Source organism: Physeter macrocephalus, chromosome 5 (genome assembly GCF_002837175.3).
Source record: "Physeter macrocephalus isolate SW-GA chromosome 5, ASM283717v5, whole genome shotgun sequence".
Lineage (NCBI taxonomy): Eukaryota > Metazoa > Chordata > Mammalia > Artiodactyla > Physeteridae > Physeter > Physeter macrocephalus.
The window spans coordinates 47,137,079-47,159,369 of NC_041218.1; the positions used below are offsets into that span (position 1 = coordinate 47,137,079).

At 45.4% G+C, this 22,291-nt stretch overlaps 1 protein-coding gene and 1 long non-coding RNA gene across 4 annotated transcripts in view; one reads left to right on the forward strand and one right to left on the reverse strand.

Annotated features, from left to right (window-relative positions):
* The window catches only part of GARS1 (glycyl-tRNA synthetase 1), a 43,870-nt gene extending 41,658 nt beyond the window's left edge, over window positions 1-2,212 (reverse strand). The window contains exon 1 of the mRNA XM_055084934.1: window positions 1,925-2,212. Within this exon, the coding sequence (XP_054940909.1) occupies window positions 1,925-2,146 (222 nt within the window). The 5' untranslated portion in view covers window positions 2,147-2,212. The remainder of the gene's footprint in view (window positions 1-1,924) is intronic.
* Window positions 2,213-2,292: 80 nt separating this feature from the next.
* The window catches only part of LOC102983575 (uncharacterized), a 63,439-nt gene continuing 43,440 nt past the window's right edge, over window positions 2,293-22,291 (forward strand). Inside the window, exons 1-3 of one of the 3 annotated variants that reach the window (XR_008617364.1) lie at window positions 2,293-3,382; window positions 5,010-5,110; window positions 6,551-6,792. This is a non-coding gene — a long non-coding RNA (uncharacterized lncRNA). The remainder of the gene's footprint in view (window positions 3,383-5,009; window positions 5,111-6,550; window positions 6,793-22,291) is intronic. The other 2 variants (XR_008617366.1, XR_003679821.2) reach the window with 2 other exon arrangements.

Sequence of the window (22,291 nt, forward strand, 5' to 3'; positions counted from 1 at the left end):
AGCATAGCAGATTGGGAAATTTATATGAAATACACATTTATCTGAAACACATGCCACTAACAAGACCAGTTATTAAGCACCTTAAAAAATACCACTCCAAGGATGCCTTCAACTGCACAAACTTCACAGTGGAAATATGTAGAATGAGTAGAAGTGACCATGTGTCTCATTTCCTCATATAAGCAAACAAACAAACCAAGAAAAAAAAAAACGGTTTAACTAGATGATCTTTAAATTCCCTTCCAACTGACCCTGGAATCAGTGCGATTAAAAGTTCCAGGTAGTTAACTAATATATGTGTGGTCCTGGAAAATTAGGGAAAAAAACAAAAACTAACTTGCATGTTCAAAACATACCTTGAAGTACCAAAAAACTAACAATCAAGCCACATAAACAATACACAAGATAGTAATAACATCGGAAGGCTCTTCCATCATTAAAGCTTACTTCAGTTAACTAGTTCCACAGTCTTACTACAGATGGATAATTTGCACTGCAGTTCCAGGCTAACGTGGCAGAGGGAGGGGTTTGGGTGTATGTTTTTCCAAATTAGATGTATTCTCCCTTCAAAAGTGAAGTGAAAATAAAACAAAAGTTGAGAGTTAAAGAAAAGACAAAGGAACCACACCTAATTTCATTTGAGGAGGGTGGGTGTAGGGACATGGAGAATAAGCATTCACAGCGCCTTGGTATCAAGAAAAAAGAAAAAAATTAAACCCATAGTGAAATTTCAAAATAAAACACTACTGAATCAGTCAGGCTCAAACTAGAAAGAAGTAGATAAAGTGGCAGAATTTGCCGAATTTTCGGCAGCTCTGCCCCAATGAATTATTTCCGAGGGAGGGATCCACCCTCCATAGCTAAGGCAAGTTGATTGCATCAGGCGCCCGTGCAGGAGAAACCCATTCGGTGTTCACTACTAGGTCATCAGTCCTCGGGGTCCTATTCCAAGCTCTTGGCTCTACCTGACTGGATGTGAGAATCCCTTTGAAATAATCTTTTCCTTGTCCTCTCTAAATTCTGATATTCATGCAGTGCCCTAGGAAAAGGAGGCCTGTATTAAATCACCAAGCTCTCCAGCCCATGAAACCTCCCTCCCTTCCGCAAAATCAAATTTCAAAATGTTCCATACGAAGGATGGCTGACTTCACCGAGTCACTCAGGGACATTTACAGCTTCCCACGTTTACGATCTGAAAGCTCACTCATTCTGGGGAACCCAGAAAAGGTAACAGAAGCGAAGGACGATGAACTCACATTATTAGAAGAGAAAAAAAAAAGTTCAACACCTCCCCACATCCACGTTTCAACTATTTTTATTTCCTCAACGGACCATTCGGCTAACTAAGCACCGAATGAAGGAAGATGTCACGGAGGAAACACTATTCAAAGCATTCTGAAGATTAAAAACCAAGAGTTAGGCAGTAAGAAGAGAGAACCCGCAGCTTCGGCTCGTAATTGATCAGGGAAGAATTAGGAATCTCGCCACCCAGGAAGCACAAAGAACACAGCAGGGACTGGAAATCTTCAGTTGAGGCTATTGAGCTAGGACAGGAGGAGAAGCAAAGGGTCACAGATCCCAGCCCCATCGGAGAAGCAAGTGGTACGGGCAGTAACAAGGATTGGGAAGGGAGAACAGATCGCATGAGGAGGGAGGCAGAACGTCGAGGGATCCGAGAAAGTCACCCCAGGAGAGGGGAGGACAGGGGTCCACCGGAGGGAAGGTGGCCGGCGCACGCGGGGACTTGGGTCCAACGTGGGGAAGGCGAGGAAGATGCTTAGAAACCAAGGGCTTCCAGAGAATGAAGGAGAGGGATAATCGGTGAGGTGGACTGGTGCCCGGGGAAGAGAGAGAGAGAGGAGGAGAAGGAGGGGACCAGGGAGAGGAGAGCCGGGGCTGAGGGGAAGGCAAAGAATGCCGGTACCTGCTGGCGCACCGCTAGCCTGAGAGGTGCCAGCACCTCCTCAGCCCCCGCGCCATCCATGCTGCTCCGGGAGGTGGCAGCGGGGAAAGAGGTCGGGGCGCGGGCTGGCTTGCTGATGGGCCGGCAGGGCAGAAGAGGAGGCCGGGACGGGAGCCGGGGCGGCGGCGACAGCAGCAGAGCGGCGCGGGCGGCTCTAAGCAGCGCCGGGCGCAGAGAGGGCATGAGATCGCTGCCCTGGGAGGTCCGGAGGGGGCGGCGGCGGAAGCGGCGCGCGCGGCCAGGCCGGGTGCATGATGAAATCGCCGCGTAAACGCCGCGGTGCGCGCGCAGCCGCACATTCCCCACCCCCGACGCGGCGTCGGGTCGCCACCAGCCGATTCGACACAAAATACCGGAAAGACCCGGAATCCCTCAGAGCCCCGAGAGGGCTTGCTCCACCGTGGGCGCACGGAGGGCTGCGAGGTCCCAGGTAGACCCCCCCCCAGCGAACAGATTTGCACGATTATGCGTCAGTGGGCCTTCAAGGACGCAGCTCCATCCAACACATGCTGACCGAAACTCACGAGGACCTTCAGAGCACAGGCTTGTACAGGGGCACTGACGCCCTGGCTGACCGACGGGAGTACACACTTCTGTTTGGGTTCTTTCGCCCCCTGGTTCTTAAAGGCTCATTAGACATCACATCAGATAAGGACTTAGACTCAATGTTGCTCAGCTCAGATGATCCTCCGATAAGGAAACAGATCAAGAGAGGTTAATGATTTGCCCACCTTCACCCATCCATGCCCTCCAATGTCAAGACAAAAGTTGGGGAAAGGAAGGGGAAGAATGACGGGCTTTTTGGAGAAGATCAGTGCTGACTAGCCTTTGAAGGGCGAACAAGATTTGAATCAGCAGAGATGAGGAAAGGCTGGGAAAAGATAATGTGCCGGAGAGTGGAGATGAGCGTCCAGGTGCCTGGGATTCCCTCTGCCTGGCCTTGCTTCAGCTGACCTCCCTCTTGTAGTTAGGCCCCCGCTGATGGACCCTCCGGAAATGGCTTCTTCCCTCCTTCCTGCCCCAAAGGCGGGTTGGCTGCAAAAGCTGGATTCCCTTTCTAGAGAGGGAATAGAAACATAAAGAATGTATTAGTTATAGAAATAGCATTGCACACACCCACCCGAATGCCTAAAATGGAAATGATGGAAAGTGCAAAGTGATGCTCTGGGACTCTCCCACACAGATGAGAGGAATGTGGATTTTACAGCCACTTTGGAGAACTCTTTGACAGTAGCTACTGAAGCCAACCATATACACCTTATGGGTGACCAGCAATTCCACCCCAGGAGTATACAAGAGTAGACAAGCTCAACAGAGTGAAGTCACCTTTCCCAGAACTGTGAAATTTCATATTACTTCTCTTCCTTTTCCGGTTTGTGGTTCTGGAGAAGTACACACAATTTACCATAAGCAGAGCAGGTACAGAGGACCTTCTGCAATATTAAACAATTTGTATTTTTAAAACTTTTATTTCAAGATTTGATATTTACTAATCAGAATTTTTATTTGGCTTTATTTTAATAAGTAATTTAAAAAATTTTAATTGAAGTATAGTTGATATACAATATTATATAAGTTACAGGTGTACAAGACAGTGATTCACAATTTTTAAAGGTTATACTCCATTCATAGTTATTATAAAATATTGGCTATATTCTCCGTGTTGTACAATATATCCTTGCAGCTTATTTTATACCTAATAGTTTGTACCTGTTAATCCCTTGCCACTATATTGCCCCTCCTCCTTCTCTCTCCCCACTGGTAACCAATAGTTTGTTCTGTATATCTGTGAATCTATTTCTTTTCTGTTATAGTCACTAGTTTGTTTAATTTTTTAGATTCCACATATAAGTGATATTTTAGTTTTTTGAGAAACCTCCATACTATTTTCCACAGTGGCTGCACCAATTTACATTCCCACCAACAGTATATGAGGGTTCCCTTTTCTTCACGTTCTCGCAAACATTTGTTATCTGTATTCTTTTTGATGATAACCATTCTGGCAGGTGAGAGGTGATATCTCATTGTGGTTTTGGTTTGCATTTCCCTGATGATTAGCGATGTTGAGCATCTTTTCAAGTGCTTGTTGGCCATCTGCTTTTCCTCTTCGGAGAAATGTCTATTCAGTTCTTCTGCCCATTTTTTTAATAGGGTTGTTTGGGTTTTTGCTTTTTTTTTTTTTGATCTTGAGTTGTATGAACTGTTTATATATGTTGGATATTAACCCTTTAACAGTCATATCATTGCAAATATTTCTCCTATTCAGTAGGTTTCTTTTTGTTTTATCGATGGTTTCCTTTGTTGTGCAAAAGCTTTTAAGTTTAATTAGGTCCCATTTGTTTATTTTTGCTTTTATTTCCTTTGCTTTAGGAGACAGCTCCAAAAAATATATTGCTACAATTTATGTCAAAGAGTGTTCTGCCTCTGTTTTCCTCTAGGAGTTTTGTAGTTTCTGGTCTTACATTTAGATCTTTAATACATTTTGATTTTATTTTTGTATATGGTGTGAGGGAATGTTCTAATTTCATTCTTTTATATATAGCTGTCTGATTTTCCCAGAACCATTTATTGAAGAGACTATCTTTTCTCCAGTGTATATTCTTGCCTCCTTTGTCATAGATTAGTTGACCGTAAGTGTGTGGGTTTATTTCTGGGCTCTCTGTCCTGTTCCACTGATGTGTCTGTTTTAGTGCCAGTACTATGATGTTTTGATTACTGTAGCTTTATATAGTAAAGTCTGAAGTCAGGGAGCATGATTCCTCCAGCTCTGTTTTTCTTTCTCAAGATCGTTTTGGTTATTCAGGGTCTTTTGTATTTCCATCCAAATTTTACAATTATTTGCATTTTTAAAACTTTTATTTCAAAATTTGATATTTATTAACTGTAATTTTTATTTGGTGGTATTTTAAAGGTAATTTTGAATTTATATTAATAGTTTTCAATATGAAAAGCAATTAAAATTTTTACATACTCCTAGTTACATTTTTATGTATGTTCAAATTCTGTACACTTTGAATACAGTTACATATTTTTAAAAATTCTTTAGGTCAGTAATGTCTCATCTATGTTCGTGTGAGGATAGTCTCATCACTAGTCTCCAAATCTATCCTTTCCCTGCTCCAGTTCATCCTCCCCACTGCTGCCTCAGTGAGTATTTCTAAAAGGCAAAGCTGTTCTTGTTGCACCTCTGCTCAGGACACTCCATTAGGTCCACATGGCCCTTAGTAGAATTTCCTAAGTGGTTTTCCTTAGAAAACTACTTCTGCAAGACAGTAATAATGGCTTATATTCTTTGAACGCTTACCTGGTACCAGTTAGTGTTCTGAGTTATCTTGTGTAATTTACTCACCAATCCAGTGAGACAGGCTACATAATAATTTCCATTTTACAAATTCAGGATTCAAGACACTAAGATATTAAACAGCTATGGTCACACAACTACTGAGAGTGGAGACCAGAATATGAGGCTGGGGCAGCGGGTGGAGGGGAGTGGCAGTTTTGCCATGCACCTCATGAAGCTGGTGAAGCTTTCAGTGAGTATGGGAACCTGCTCATTTGGATGCACTCTCTCAAGGCTCTGGAAGAGGCCCTAGCACTGTCTACACATGGTCATATTTTTTTCTTTCTTTATTAAAGTTCTTTATTTGAAGGAGTGAAATTTGCATACATTGTAATGCACAAATCTTAAGCATAGTTCAGTGGATTTTAACAAAGGAATTCCCACTTATAACCCACATCCCAAACAAGATAATGAGCCTTTCCCTCACCTCACAAAGTTCCCTCCTGGGCTCTGTTAATACCCTCTATTGTTTTGTCCATTTTCTATTACATTGATTTCTACTTTTATCTTCATTTTTCCTTTTACTTAATTTGGGTTTAAATTGCCCTTCTTTTTCTGGCTTCTCAAGGTAGAAACCTAGATAATTTATTGTAAGCCTTTCTTCTTTCCTAAATCAAACATTTAAAACTATAGATTTGCCTCTAAGTACTGTTCTAGTTGAATCCCCAAAATTTGATTGTTGTTTTTATTTCCATTTAGTCCAAAATTCTAATTTTCCTTATGATTTCTTCTTTGACCTATTAGTTCTTGAGAGGAGCATTATTTAATTGCCAAATAGTTGGGGCTTTTGAACATATCTTATTATTTTTAGAATTACTTTCTAGTTTAATTCCTCTGTGGTCTGGGAAAAACTTTTGAAATTTGCTGACTCCGATCAGTTTTATGACCCAACATATGGCATACCTTGGTGACCGTTCCACGCCTTTAAAAGAACGTGCATTATGCAGTTGTTATGTGTAGTGTTTTATAAATGTCAGCTAGACAAGGTGGTTCATGATGCTGTTCAGATCTTCTTCATTATTAATTTTTTTGTCTACTGGTTCTATCAGTAACTGAGAGGATGTTAAAATCTCTATGATGGTGAATTTGTCTATTTCTCCCTTTAGTTCTGTCACGTTTGCTTCACATATTTTGAATTTCTTCAGCACATGCACATTTGTAATTGTTACATCTTCTTGCCAAATGACATTTTTGTTATTATGAAATGTTCATCTCTAAATCTACCTCTTATCTTTAAACCTATTTAGTCTCACGTGAGTATAGGCACTCCAGCTTTTTTATGATTAGTGCCAATGACCAATGCAGAGCTGAATCCTCCTACCATAAGCCAAGTGAGTGAGCCGCCTAGGAAACAAGTCCCTAGCCCCACTCTGGCCTTCAGATGACTGCAGCACCAGCCAACATCTTGACTCCAACCTTCTGGAAGGTCCTAATCCAGAACCACCCAGCTAAAACTGCTCCCAAATTTTTGACCTACAAAAACTGTGAGGTAATAAATATTTGTTGGTTTTCGTTTTTGTTGGTTTTTTGGGGGTTTTGGGGGTTTTTTTTGGCCCCGCCCCATGGCTTGTGGGACCTCAGTTCCCCGACCAGGGATGGAACCCAGGCCTCGGCAGTGCAAGTGTGGAGTGCTAACCCCTGGACTGCCAGGGAAGTCCCAATATTAGTTGTTTTTTAAGCTGATAGATTTTGGGGTCATTTGTTACACAAAAAATAGATAACTAATACAGGGTTCTCCCCTGAATTGACCATACAGTCCCTTTTCTTGAGAAGTGAGTGGCCAAACTGTTGGCCTTCAAGAGACCTTGTGGGGCTTTGACAGTGACAGTGTCACAGCAGTCAGAAGAGTGTCCTCCTTGAATCTCGTTACTATGTACAGAAGAGCCAGGAACCTGTCATACAGTCATTCGATAAACATTTACCTTTTACTTGAGACGCAGAGGTCTCCAAGGCTTGATTTTCTGGGTCTTCTTCCCTTAGGTTCAGGCAGCTCTAATGGGGGCTGAAGCAGGGAGATGGCCTGAAAAAGATTTTAAATGCAGGGTGAGTGAACACACGCTGTGATCCAGCTGATCTAGCTTCCTTTATTCTCTCTCACTGACTTTCTTTTCTGGCTCCTGGGTCATGAACAAAGTTTTACCTCAACCTCCAGCCTGCCTTAGCAAAGATTTATTTCAGCTTCTGTCCTCTAGAAGTAAGGAGGCAAGGTCCCCTGAGACCTGAGTGAAATTGTCTATGGCTGAGGCAGAGTAGTTTATCATCAGATTAATTTCTATTTTGATTTTACTGGTGTAGAAGCATCAGGAGAAAAGAAAACTGCTTCCCTTTCCTTCCCTCCTTGATTCCCAGGGCATAGTTAAAGGAAGACTTTTATCTTCTAACACTGTTAAATTAGGGGGCATGGGGAAAGATGCCCAACCAGGGGCTTGGAAAATGAGGAGCAGATAGTGACTAGAGTGGCAGGATTTTCTCTGAGACAGGGAACCAAGGTCTGCGGATCTCAAGAAACGGAGACCAGCAAGTGTTCCGAAACACCGTTCTGGCCACAGTGCCAGGGTCTCGGTGAGAAACGCTTTTGCAGCACCCCTAGGGAGGCTGGATCCAAGTGCCAGGACTCCTAGCCTTTGAAAGGATTCCTGTGTTCCAGCTTGGCATGCAAGTGACCAAACGATTGGCCTTCAAGGGACTTCTTAGGACTTGTTCAGTGAATGTCCCAGCAGTGAGACAGTGGCCTCCCTGAATCTTTCATGCTGCTTAAAAATTCTGGCACCTGTCACATAGTCATTCAGTGACATTTATAGAGTGCCTACTAGGTGCCAGACATTGTTCTAGACACTGGAGGGACAGCAATGAACAAGGCAGACAGACTTCCTGTTCACAAGGAGCTTATGTTCTTTGGGACCAGACTGGCAAGATAAAAATGAGCTGATTAGTAAATAGTTTCAGACAGTGATAAATACTCTAAAAATAACAAAGTGGAGAAATTGTATAGAGCATGATCTGGGGTAAAGGTGGTCTGTAGATAGATGGTCAGGCCTCTTTCAGGAGGTGACATTTGAAGGCTTTAAAGATGACAAGGAATCAGCCATGAGAAGATCTGAGGTAATAGCGTTACCTACTTGGCCTGTGTAAAGAACAGTAAGAAAACCCACGTGCCTGGAATGTTGTGAGTGAAGAGGAGAGAAGCATGAAATAATATCAGAGAAGTAAACAGAGACCAGATCATATAGACCTTGTTGGCCATGGTTTTAAAAAAAATTATTTATTTTCAGTGCAAAGGGAAGTCATTGAAACACTTGAAGCAGGGGAGTGAGTGGTCTGATGTGTCTTTTAAGATGATCATTCTGGCCGTGTGTGGAGATTGGGCTGAAATAAGACAAGAGTGGAGGTGGTGAGACCAGTTAAGAGGTAGTTACCCGTAGCTGCCCATTAGATTGCCTAGATCAGAGCAGTAATAGTGGTGATATTGAAAGGGGTTGGATTTAGGAAATATTCTGAAGGTAAAGCAAATCAGACATGCTGTATAGATTAGTTGTGTTGGAGGATGAAGGAGAGTCAGGAAAAGCAAATAATAAAGATGGGCTTGTAGATATTTTAGCATGAGCCAGTGGGGTAGATTGTGGTGTCATTTCCTGATGTGGAGAAAATTGGGAGACGTGCAGGGTTCCTGCATCAGAGGAAAGGGATCCAATAAAGAGAACATAGATGAGACTTAAGGAAGAACATGGTGAGGAGGACAGGAAAAGCCTTCAGATGGAGAAAGTGAGAGGCAGACACGGCGTGAGGTTAAGGGACCCCCCTTCTGTCGGTGTCTGTTTTTCTGTGAAGGGGTAGGTAAAGTCATTTGTTGAATATGAAAGGGAAAGTTGCAGGGCTGAAATGTTGAAGAGGGTGGAGAAGGTTTGGAAAAGCCCTTGTGAAGAACAGTAGAGTAACCCTGTTGGGGAAATGTGGACAGGAGTCAGGCCAGTACTGGAGGCCCAACCAAAGGTGGAGACTGTTATGGGTTGAATTGCACCTCCCCCCAAAAAAGTATGTTGAAATCCTAACCCCTGGTACCTCTATATGAAATTAGCAGGTTCTGGGATTACCCAGAGCATCTTTTGTTCAAACAAGTCTGGTCCACCTTCACCACCTGGGTTAAATGACCCCAACGAGAGTTGGGGTAGTCAGAATACCAGGGAGTAGTCTCCTGTGCTAGACTGAGTCCTCCAAGATGCAGACACCAAGATGGGATTGAGTGTGCAAGGATTTTATTAAGAGAAACACCTACGTGAAAGGAAAGCAGGAGGAAGCCAGGGAGACTGGGAGAACAACCAGACCACGATGCAACTCTGACTCCGAGGGAAGGAAAGAGGGAATGACAGGTGGGTGAAGCATCCTAACCTGCCACATAGTCTAAGGAAGGTTCAGCAAAGCCACTGGGAGTTCTGGAACGAAAGTTGACAATACAGGAGTCCGCTGTACTTCAAGGAACCAGCTGCCTTAGTGCATCAGCTACACTCATTCACTGGCAGGGAGCAGCCTGTAGGAGGTGTGCTTTGGCACAAGCTCTGTCATGGATTCCAAAGAGCAGCAGCTGTGATAGGAGGTCTGTGAGGTGTATTCTTGTGTGTTCTTGCCACACCTCCCATCAGATCACCATGTAACCCAGGTTTTTCTTGTCCTTTCTGGATCCTTTGCGTTCTAGCTTATGGAACATGACTAAAATTTACTGTACACCACTTCCCGGCCTGCTGAGGAGAACTCCTGTGTGCCATCCTCTATGCTCTTCTGCTGATTGTCTCTCGATGTCCATATGTTAAAGACAATAGAGCCTGGTCCCTGAGTGACTATGTGGGACAGAGCCCCTCGCCCCAACCCTTTCTGATAAACTCCGTGAACTGTTGACACAAGCAAAAAGTAAGTTTCCATTGCGTTTAAGCTATGATACCTTCTGGCCTATTTGTTAGAGCAGTAAACTTGCCCTAACTACTGTGCTACCACTGGGCCACGTATAAGAAAGATAGTCAGGGTATCTGGGACACAGGAGAAGGAGGGAGAGGGTGAAAAGAGCGTCTGATTTACAAAAGTTCTGTATGTACCTGACTTCTTAGGAGTATGGAGTTAGGCTATGCTGGGATCACTCACACAGGCTGATGGGGAATCATCCAGAGTGAGTGGACTGACTGGCGGTCCTGTTTCTCTTCTCCGGGTCAGTATCTGTCCAGCTTTCTGATGCCTGTACTTGAAGTAAGGTGCCCACCTTCTTTGCCTTCTCCTTCTCTGGTCATTTTTCCTCCAAGCTCAGCTGTATGCAGGCTTCCCAGGAGCCCACCCTGGCTTTCTTCCAGCCCGTGCCTCCAGGATCCTAAGAGATGCTTCCCAGACCTTGGTGTGGGAGGGAGGCAGCATATGTTTGGTCTCTGTGTGTCCTTAGACAAGGCCTTTCCCCTCTCCGGCCTCAATCTCCCCCACTGAAAAATGGGGGAACTGGCCCTGCTGACCTCTGGCCCCTGACTGTGTTTACTATGGGTTTGTGAACTTGTGACTTAGGGAGACAAACCCCTAAGAAATGGAAGGACAGCAGATTTCCCTTTGCCCAGCAGAGGGGAGCATCTCCCCACAAACCAGCAGCTAAGCGGAGTGAGAGCTGTGACAGCCCTATGCAGTCCCAGCCTTCTGGGGCCTTCATGCGGGAAGTAGCCTCTGAGCCAGAGTTCTGAGCACCAGAGACCCAGGCCGCAGAGAGTGACCACAGGGAAGCCCTGGAGCCCCTTCTCAGCCCTTCCTTAAGGCATCCCGACCCTCTACACCTGTCCGGGAGAGAGAGGGTGGGTCAGCCCCGAAATATCAGTGGGGCTCTGGCTTTGCCAGTTAGGTGGAGAGGAGAAAGCTTACGCAAGCTGGGAAGACAAGACAGCAAAACCAGACAAATTCACCAAAGCTAGCGGCTACCTCTAGGTTGACACGTCTCCAGCTGGACGGGACCTCAGACTTCCAGTTATGGTTTGAATTGTGTCCCTCAAAAAGACAAGGTCACCTCAGAATATGACCTCATTTGGAAATAGGGTCAGGGCAGAGGTAACTAATTAAGATGAGTTCCTACTGGAGTAGGGTGGACCTCTACTCCAATGTGACTGGTGTCTGTAAGAAGAGGGAAACACAGGGGGAAGATGGCCATGTGGAGACGGAGGCAGAGATTGGAGTCATGCTACCAGAAGCCAAGAAACACCTGGGGCTGCTAGAAGCTGGAAGGATCCTTCCTCAGAAGCTTCAGAGGGAGCACGACCCCACCATCACTTTGATCTTGGACTTCTAGCCTCCAGAACTGAGAGATGATAAATTTCTCTGAAGCCACCCAGTTTGGGGTACTTGGTTATGGCAGCCCCAGGAAATAATACATGCCGCCCCACATTCCTGGGCAGAGGCTGTGCATCCACTCAGTCCCACCTCTGTAGCAGACTTTGTTCCATGTGCACAGTGCTTGCTGTTGCTGCCATTGGTTTTAATTTTGAATTTTTGTACCTTTAGCTGGACCGCTCCTCTGAGTGCCTCACCTGGCACCTGTGGGCATTTGAGCTGTGGTCCCTGTTCCACACGTCCCTGGCATCTGGGTAGGGAGCCCCTCGGCTGCCCTCCAGACCCCTCTCAGCATGGGCTGTTCATTCCATCCCCAGGCTTCCTGTCCACACGGGGCAACTCTGACCCAGAGAAGGTTTTTACGTTGCAAAAATCTGCATCTCTACAGCTGCGGCCCAGCAGTCCTTGCTGTGTCCTAGGGCCACTCAGAACCCTCTGCTCCCTCCGCCTTTAGACATTTACGCACAGGACGCTCATCCCCTTAAAAGTTGTCTTGTCCCCGGTCCCTCAGAACGTCCTCATTACTGTGGTTTCCTGACGGTCGCCTTACCTGGACAAGCTCCAGTTGTTAAACTTCTCTTTGTGGTTAGGGACCAAGACTAGACACAATACACCTGGTATATGTTCTAACCAGAGTCAAGAGGGCAGGAGCATCACCTGCCTTGTTCTGAACTCAGTACCTTTGATGATGCAGCCTGAGGCCATCTGAAAGGCTGTGACCATTGTGACTCCAGGGGGGAGATGAGATATGGTGTGTTCTTTGGTCCGAGAACACTTCCACAGGTACAGGGGTGTGGTGTGAGGATGATAAACTGCTTGCTGGAGGGAAAAAATGGTATCCGTCTGGGTGCTCAAGATAGAATTCTTTTTTTTATTGGAGTATAGATGATTTACAGTTTTATGTTAGTTTCAGGTGTACAGAAAAGTGATTCAATCGTGTATATATATATTTTTTTTTTTCCAGATTCTTTTCCATTATAAGTTTATAAGATACTGAGTATAGTTTCCTGTGCTATACAGTAAATCCTTGTTATTTGTCTATTTTATATGTAGTAGTGTGTATATGTTAATCCCAAACTCCTAATTTATCCCTCCCCTCACCTTTCCCCTTTGGGAGCCATAAGTTTGTTTTCTGTGAGTCTGTGTCTGTTTTGTCAATAAATTCATTCATATTATTTTTTAGATTCCATGTATAAGTGATATCATATAATCTTGTCCTTCTCTGTCTTACTTAACTTAGTATGATATTCTGTAAGTCCACTTATGTTATTGCAAATGGCAATATTTCATTCTTTTTTATGGCTGAGTAATACTGCATTGTGTATATGTACCACATCTTCTTTATCCATTCATCAAGACAGAATTCTTGATTCTGAACTTGACATCTTTTTCTCATTTACCCTCCAAATATAGTTCTTGACTCTTTTATCTCCAAACCTTTCTAAAATTTGTTTCTTCTTTCCCCACTGCCTCCATCATTCCTTATTTGCATCCCTGCAACAGGTTGCTGTCTTCAGACTGGCCCCTTGTAATCCTTTCTCCTTGCTACAATTACAGTGAGCTTCCTAGTTTGGAAATATGGTCATGTGACCTATACATACACACATAAAACCTGCCCACGACTCCCCTTACCCTTGGGGTTAAAATCCATTCTCACCATAGCCTACCTGTCAGCCTCACTCTAGCCAGTCCTCCCTTGCACTCTATGATCCAGCCTTACTATCCTGCAGGAGGCATGGTCTTTCACCTTTGGCCTCTGCACATACTCATATCTCTACCTGGAACATTTTCTTTCATCTCCACTGCCCCCTCACCCCCATCATGCCCCCAGTCCCCTTAGTCCTTCCCACCTGGCTTATGCTTTATACCGGGGAGAGTTCTTGGATACAAACAAGATCCCATTCAGGCTAGCCCAAATGACAGGACACCTCCTGGAGGGACATCCGGGAGCCTCAGTGGGAGCCTGGGGGCCAGGCTCAAGAATGCTCAGACCTGAGAGAGGTCTGAATGGCCAAGAAGCAGAGAGTATTAGTCAGGAATTGCTTCTGGCCGCAAGTAACAGAGACATGAAAAACAGGCATAATAACACAGTGCTCTATTTTTCTCTCATCTAAGAAGAAGCCCAAAGGAGACAAGTCCAGGGCAGACGCGAGGCTTGAGGATATTGGGGCTGAGTTCTATGAGCTTCTCTTGACTTTTCCAGGGCGAGTTCAAGATGGCTAGTGAAGTGCCAATCACCAGGCTCACCTCTTGGGCAGGAAGGATGAGGGAGAGATAACAGGACGTGGGCAAGCATAGCTGCCTCCCTCTTCAGGAGCCCTCCCCGCTCAACAACTTCTGCTGACGTCCCATTGACCAGCACTGGGTCATACAGTGTGATGTTTAATTTTATGTCACCTTGGCTAGGCCACAGTGTCCAGATATTTGGTCAAACACATCTGGATGTGGCTATGAAGGAATTTTTTAGATGAGATTAACATTTAAATCAGTCGACTTCGAGTAAAGTAAACCTCCACCATGTGGGTGGGCCTCATCCAATCAGGTGAAGACAGCCTTTAGGGAAAGACTGAGGTCCTCTGAGGATTTGACCCACAGGCTATAGTTTGGAAGCCCCTGTCTTAGGGTAGCAGTGGGCAAGGCGGTAGAAAGAACAGTGCAAGGGGAGAGAAAAAACTGCCATGAGAGCTAAGGGAATATTGGCAAAAGAGGAGCCCTTTAAATCTGCCAAGGACAGAAAGAAGGCAATTCTTTGCTGGTACTTGACAGCTTACCTGCCTGGGAGAAAAGGGCAGAAAGGTCTGCATAGCTGGAAAAGTGTCTCGGCCATTTCAGGGTTAGCACGGCATCCATCCTGCTGGATTCTGCAGATCCTGCTGGCCAGATGCCCAAATGCAGTCAGCTCACTGTGACTTGTTCCTTTTGAAAACAGCAGGTGGAGAAATCTCTCTCTCAGCACCATGGCAACCAGATCACATTCTCCTCTCACAGAAGAATCACAAGTGCGCCCCTGCAGACATTGATCCATTTGTGTGCACTGAGCTCCTTTCAAGGCCAGGCCCTGTGCTGAGTGCTTGGAACACAGAGATGTATAAACCAAAGTCCCTGATTTAAAGGAGTCCACAGGCTGGAGCAGGAGACAAACCTGCGAAGGCAACAGCGTGATAAGTGATTGACCGAGGAAAGAACACACCGAGTGCCGCGGGAATTGCTCCTCCTCTTTGGGATCAAGAAGCTGGCCTGCTGGGCCTCTCTGAAGAGCTGAGCTCGAGCTGAATTTGGGAGAATCAGTCAGACTTGGTCAAAAGGATGAGCTGGGGAAGCTTGAGAGCACCTTTAAGGAGCAGCAAGCATGGCCTGAGACCAGGGCCCTCGAGGGTCCCAGAGACAGACAGGGAGAGGCCCACGGTGCTAAACCAGAGTGCTCCGTCCACACTGCTCTCACTGGGGTCCACCATCAGCTAGCGCCCAGTCCAGGGGTCATTCTCCAGCCCATTTTTTAACCCCCTTCCTTCTCTCTTTTTTTTTTTGGCTGTGCCGCGTGGCTTGTGGGATTTCAGTTCCCCAACCAGGGATTGAACCCCAGCCCCGTGACAGTGAAAGCCCAACTCCTAGCCACTGGACCACCAGGGAACTCCCACCCCCTCCTTTCTCTTAAAAGATCCTGTCTTGGAATAAAGACACAGACGTGGAGAATGGACTTGAGGACACGGGGAGGGGGAAGGGTAAGCTGGGACAAAGTAAGAGAGTAGCATTGACATACATACACTACCAAATGTAAACTAGATAGCTAGTGGGAAGCAGCTGCATAGCACAGGGAGATCAGCTCGGTGCTTTGTGACCACCTAGGGGGGTGGGATAGGGAGAGTGGGAGGGAGGGAGACACAAGAGGGAGGAGATATGAGGATATATGTATACATATAGCTGATTCACTTTGTTATACAGCAGAAACTAACACAACACTGTAAAGCAATTATACTCCAATAAAGATGTTTAAAAAAAAAAGAAAAAGGAAAGATCCTGTCTTGATCACAATAGCAGGATACCACCAACTCCTGATGTTTCCTCTGCTGTCTGGCTGCCCTTTTTCACTATTCTTATTGACTCCCCCACTTCCTTAAATTCTGACCTTCTTCTCCAGCTATACTGCCTCTAGGTATATCAGAAACCTCTTCATTTCTCATTTCCATCTCTAGTTCTCTTTATCCTACCACAAGATGAGCCTCCTGTACGTGTCTGGGAATGAGGCTGCAAGAACTCCAGAGAAGCAATCCCATGGGGATTCCCATATTCACCCATCCATCCTGGGGAAGGATTCTGATTGGCATTGGTTGGGTCGTGTTCCTGCCCTGAAACTCATCACCATTACTAGATTGATGGGGCAGTAAGATTCATGATGAGGGAAACAAGGTTCCATGGTTGGCCCCATCAAAGTCACACTGAGTGAGAAGAGAAAGGCAGTTCCCAAAGGCAGGTGTGTCGGTCAGGGTCCCAGTCAGGAGACAGGAATTACACTATGTGAACAAGGAAAGTTTAATATGCATAATTGTTAACTGATAACAGAGGGTTAACCACTAAGGGGTAAAGAGAACTCTGAAGAGCACAGAAAGAGATAAACGGATAAACAAAATGTGGTATATACATACAACAGAATATTATTCTGCCAAAGAAAGGGAGGAAATTCTGACACATGCACCAACATGGATGAACCCTGAAAACGTTTTGCTAAGTGAAATAAGCCAGGCACAAAAGGACAAATATCATATGGTTCCACTTATATGAGGTGAATTCATGGAAACAGAAGAGTAGAGGTTACCAGGGGCTGATGGAGGGGGAATGGGGAGTTATTGCTTAATGGGTACAGAGTTTCAGTTTGGGGTGATGAAAAAGTCTGGAAATAGGTAATGGTGATGGTTAATCCAATGTTGTGAATGTCATCATGATGACACATAATTTACCATTTTAACCATTTTTTTAAAAATTTTATTTATTTATTTACTTATTTTATTTATTTATTTTTGGCTACGTTGGGTCTTTGTTGCTGCACGTGGGCTTTCTCTAGTTGCGGCGAGCGGGGGTTACTCTTCGTTGCAGTGCCTGGGCTTCTCATTGCGGTGGCTTCTCTTGTTACAGAGCACGGGCTCTAGGCACGCAGGCTTCAGTAGTTGTGGCACGTGGGCTTCAGTAATTGTGGCTCATGGGCTCTAGAGAGCAGGCTCAGTAGTTGTGGCGCACGGGCTTAGTTGCTCCACGGCATGTGGGATCTTCCCGGACCAGGGCTTGAACCCGTGTCCCCTGCATTGGCAGGCGGATTCTTAACCACTGCGCCACCAGGGAAGCCCCATTTTAACCATTTTAAGTGTACAATTTATGTTCACTTTACCACAATAGAAAAAAAAAAAATGTACAGGAAGAGTGGGTCTAGGACTGAAGGAGTACCCAAGGAAGAAATCACCTTGGAGAAGGCCTTTTCCAGGGCTGAGACTCAGACCCCATTGGAGAGACATTCTGTGGCCCATTCTCCCTCACATACAAAGAAAAAATCCACGGGGGCATAGGTCACTCCAGTTTGGGATTAGTTGCTCAGTGTGATGTGGGTCACCACTGTGGTGGTTCGGATAGGAACATAAACAGGTCGCCAAGTTGTTGCAGCCTTGATTGCCACATATGGCATAACCAGTTGGGCATCAGATGAAGCATGCGAATTTTGTGTCCATCAGATAGAGACGAGGTTGTACCAGTCCGGGTGTTTGAGCAGTATGAGGGGGCTCTGGGAGGCGTGACTGGGGCTGCTCCTGGCAGCATCAGGCACAGAAGGGTACTTCAGAAGCGGCCGTGCCCACATGAATTTTCCTATTTTCATTGTATTCAGACCGGGGTGACAAACCCCACAGAAGGGCAGGTTGTAGTAATAGCTGCTGCCTGGGCTAGGCAGACAGTGTGACTGTGCCAGGTCTTGTGGACAAGGAGCCATTAATTGCACCCCTGACCCTGCAACTCAACAGCTCCAGGGTCCAAGGCTTGCCCTCCATGGATGCCAGGGTTATTGTTCTTCCTCTACCTCTGCAAAATTGGCACACCCTGTTCCAGTGCCTATACCTTCATCTTTCCTTCGGTCATCCCAGCAACCTGCCCAGACCTTCCGTCCAGAAGGGTCACATACGAGAGGGACAAGGGCAAGGGCATTTTTACCAAATTCACGGAGACCCATAAGAGTGCTTACATGGCTGCTCCAGGAGGAGCCCCAAGCAGGGCTCTCAACCAAGTAGCTATTATCTTTATGCTCTAGGACCATCTCAAGCCAAGAAGAAAATCTGCGTGGCTGAACCAGAATTCAGTTTGGATCCCCTCAGTCCCTTTTTGGTTGATCTGCCACCAGGAGGGTACACACCAGCCTGGCCTGGTGTTGCATCTAGGGAAAAAAAGGAAGCATCATGCCTAGGAATGGTCAGGGTAGAATCTGAAAATTTCAAAATAAGCTTATATGGCTCACCACCACTTTTGTTCTGATCATTACCCAGGAAGCAAAAAGAGGAGATGGTCCCTCTCTGGGCATCTGTATTAGATAGATGACAATCTATCTAATTCAGTGACTGTATTACATAGATTGCTTGAGCTGTAGTAATAAAATACCACAGGCTGGGTGGCTTAAACCACAGACATTTACTTTCTCACAGTTCTGCAGGCTAGGGGTCCACGATCAAGGTGCCACAAATTCGGTTTCAGGTAAGAGCCTCTTCCCGGCCTGTAAGCTGGCTTCCTTCTCAGTGTGTCCTCACCTGGCCTCTTCTGTGTGTGCACCCATTCCTGTGTCTCTTCCTCTTCTTATAAGGACACCAGTCGTATTGGATCAGGGCCCCACTCTTATGACCTCATTTAACCTTAATTAGCTCCCTAAAGGCCATATCTCCAAAGACAGTCACATTGGGGAGATTAGGGCTTCATCCTATAAACTGCGGCTGGGGTGGGGGGGGACAAAATTCAGCCCATAACAGTGACCAAGGTATGGAGGAGATGACAAGGTAAAGTTAGAAATCTTGGGAAAATTCATTTTTGAGGAGGCTATTCAAATGCTGGGTCATACCAGATGCCTGTCGATGGGAGGGAGCAGGAGAGGTCCGTGGAATACCTTGACTATGGATCCTCTGTTGGGTGGTTGTATGGCTGTTAGCATAACTGACCCCATCTTGCGACCTTACAGTTTCCTTTCCTTCTGCCGAGCCTACCCAGGACCGTACTGTCCAGTAAATCACTTCTGTGTCATCAAGGGCTTCGTAGTTAATAGATACTGTTTAATAATCATTAAGACCAGTTGGCCTCTATGCTCAGTCCCCAAACGATGATGAAAACCTTTGCTGACCTATTCCCAGCACCCATTCATAAATCTTGCCTTAGGAATGCAGGTCCTGTTTCCAAGCACCTATCCCCATGTCTTAGGTTAACTACAAAATTGTCCCCATGGCCCCTCGGTGGTGTGGGTGCAGCTGTAAATGCTCTGGATTGTTGTCCACCTGATCCAGATCCCACCCTGTGAGTAAGTTACCCTATAATCAACTGATCCATTGATTATATGGAGCTGCCTGCCTTATTTTTTTGTCTCAAGATACCTTCTCAGTTCGGTGGGCACTTTCCATTCCCTTGATCCTTCGACAGTGGTCTTTGCATTTTCGACTGTAGATGGTGTAGAAAGCTGAAAACAAGACCCAGTTTTGCTTCAAGGGCCGTAAGGGCCTGGCCAGAGTCAGTTATGGAGCTGCTGTATTCCCAGAGTCGGGGAGGGAGAAATGTTCCTCTACCCTTTTAGGTTCTTCTGGCTGCTGTAGGAGTTTAATTGACATGAGGCTGATTAACAGGAGAAAATCAAACAAAAGTTTAATAACATGTATACATGGGTGAGCCCCAGGAAAATGGAGTAACTCTCCAAAATGAGTGAAACCCTCACCTTAAGTACTATCTTCAGCTAAAGACAAAAGACGATGTTGGGGGAAGTGGTTTGGGACTACAAAGGGGAGGAAGGCAATTCGTATGGAGATGGAAAAGCAACTGTTTGGTAACCAGACGTTTACTGGGCCACAGACACCATGGGACACAGAGTGGACTCTGATCTCTAGGCCCTGCTGAGTTCCCCCCACCATACCTGGCCCATATTCTTTGCAGATATCCCTGGTGATAGCTCTATTCCAGGAACAGGGCCTCTATCTAAATTCTTTCAGGCCGTTAAGGAGAAGATCAAAGTCTCTTCCTGAGTCTTTTGGGCCTTGATTGTTTTCAGCTCAAAATAATCTGCATGGCAAAGAGATACTTTGCGGGGGGGACAAGTTTTGCCCTGCTACACTAGTGCTTAGAATAATGCCTGGTACATCATAGGTGCATAATCAGTTAATAAACATCAGGTGTCTTTGCCTATCTAATTCTTTTAAACTCTTATTTCCATTTCATTTTGCTTACTTTTTGTTATTCTTGCCCTCTATGTCCTTACAACATTTTCCAGTGTTTGTCCTTCCTTGGGCTAATTTCTATTTTCTTTTCTTTTTCCACGTTTTTTTTTTCCTGAGCTTATGTTTCTCCTCCAGATGTCTCACCGTCTTTTTCCCTGTACTCTGTCTTCTTAGAGGCAACCATTTCATTAATTTTTAAAAAATGCCTGGCAGTTGTTTGGTTACAGCTCTTGTCTGCTCTAAGGCAGTGTTTCCGGTGAGGATTCTGCATTTGCCACTTGCTTTTCCTATCCCTTTCCTCTGCTTGGAGAGATCCTTTGCAGCTTCCTTTTTGCTGACTCATCTCTGAACGAGTAGAGTTTTTCCCAGACCAGCTCTTTGCTGAAGCATCATAGGGGAGGGGTCAGGGCAACGTTCCCTGTTAGCTGGAATTTTCCTTATGATCCAGGGTTTTAGATGTGAGTTTGATCGGCCTTTACTTCTCAGCTCAGGCGTGTCAGGGCAAGTTTGGCAACCCAGAGATACTTGGCCTCTGTCAAGGAGACTTGCATGATTTGACTTTCACTTATTTATTCCTTTGTTGCCTAAATGCTGAGAGAGGACGTTTATGTCCTAGTGCCTGGGGGCAGAGACAGAGGGTGGAAAGACAGTGTCTGCACTTCAGCCTCACAAGGACCAGGTTTGAGCCGTCTGCAGAGAGGAGCCACCAGGCAGCAGAAGATAGAGCTGTTTTGTCAGGGGGCCACATGCCCAGGTGACATGCAAGAGCATGGCAGGGGGGCAAGAGCTTCTTCACACTCCTGCCAAGATCAGGGGCTCAGGTGCAGGGGCCAAAGGGAACACAGCCCTGCTTTGGCATCATGTCAACTGAAATCTTAGGTTACTGGGGACGGAAACCAGCCTGACCAATGTGTGCAAGCACCCAACTTTCCTTTCTCCCTCCACCTTCCACATGGTCTTGATGCAGCCATCAGTGACAGGGCCACCATCGCCTCATCTTGTCACATCTCAACACCCCTCACCACCTCCACCTGGGCCCTGGACCCAAGCCTGGCTTAGAATATTTTAAGACTCAGTTAGAAATCTAAGTGTTTGGACATCTTAATCGAAGAAGAATCTAGTGTAGATCGAGGGATCAAAAGAGGGATTGAATATCGAGACTCTGAAGAGATGGGGCCGCTGTAGAGTTTCCATGTCTCTCAGAGGCCCTGCTGCAGGTAGCTCAGTGATAATCATCTTTGGACTCCCCATCAGATTCAAATTCCCTGGAAAGAGAGAACCCAAGGTTTATCAACAATGTGAGGAAAGAACTAAAATGTATCAGCTGCCAAAGTCTGATGTCATCTATTTTGCTTTTGCTTCGCTAGAAGAAACGCCGGTGCAGTATTGTGCCAGAACCTGTCCTCTCTAGAGAGATCCTGACAGTTCCACTCATGCAAACTGAAGATCAAAGGAACCAAAGGAGAGCAACAGCCAAGCTTTATCATCAATAACCCTTCACTCTTTACCCTAGGTAAAAGACAACCACCCTCTTCACCATGGATTTCAAGTTAAAATATGATACGTTTCTCTAGAAGTCTATTTCCTTTTAAAATCTTTTTGCATAATCTAGGTTACCCTGGCCCTGATGTCTTTTTTTAAAATTTCATTTTATTTATTTATTTTTAATACAGCAGGTTCTTATTAGTTATCTATTTTATACATATTAGTGTATACATGTCAATCCCAATCTCCCAATTTATCCCACCACGACCACCCACCCCGCCACTTTCCCCCCTTGGTGTCCACATGTTTGTTCTCTACATCTGTGTCTCTATTTCTGCCTTGCAAACCGGTTCATCTGTACCATTTTTCTAGATTCCATATCTATGCATTAATACGATATTTGTTTTTCTCTTTCTGACTTACTTCACTCTGTATGACAGTCTCTAGATCCATCCACGTCTCTACAAATGACCCAATTTCATTCCTTTCTATGGCTGAGTAATAGTCCATTGTACATTTGTACCACATCTGCTTTATCCATTCATCCGTTGATGGACACTTAGGTTGCTTCCATGACCTGGATATTGTAAATAGTGCTGCAGTGAACATTAGGGTGAATGTGTCTTTTCGAATTATGGTTTTCTCTGGGTATATGCCCAGTAGTGGGATTGCTGGGTCATATGGTAATTCTATTTTTCGTTTTTTAAGGAACCTCCATACTGTTCT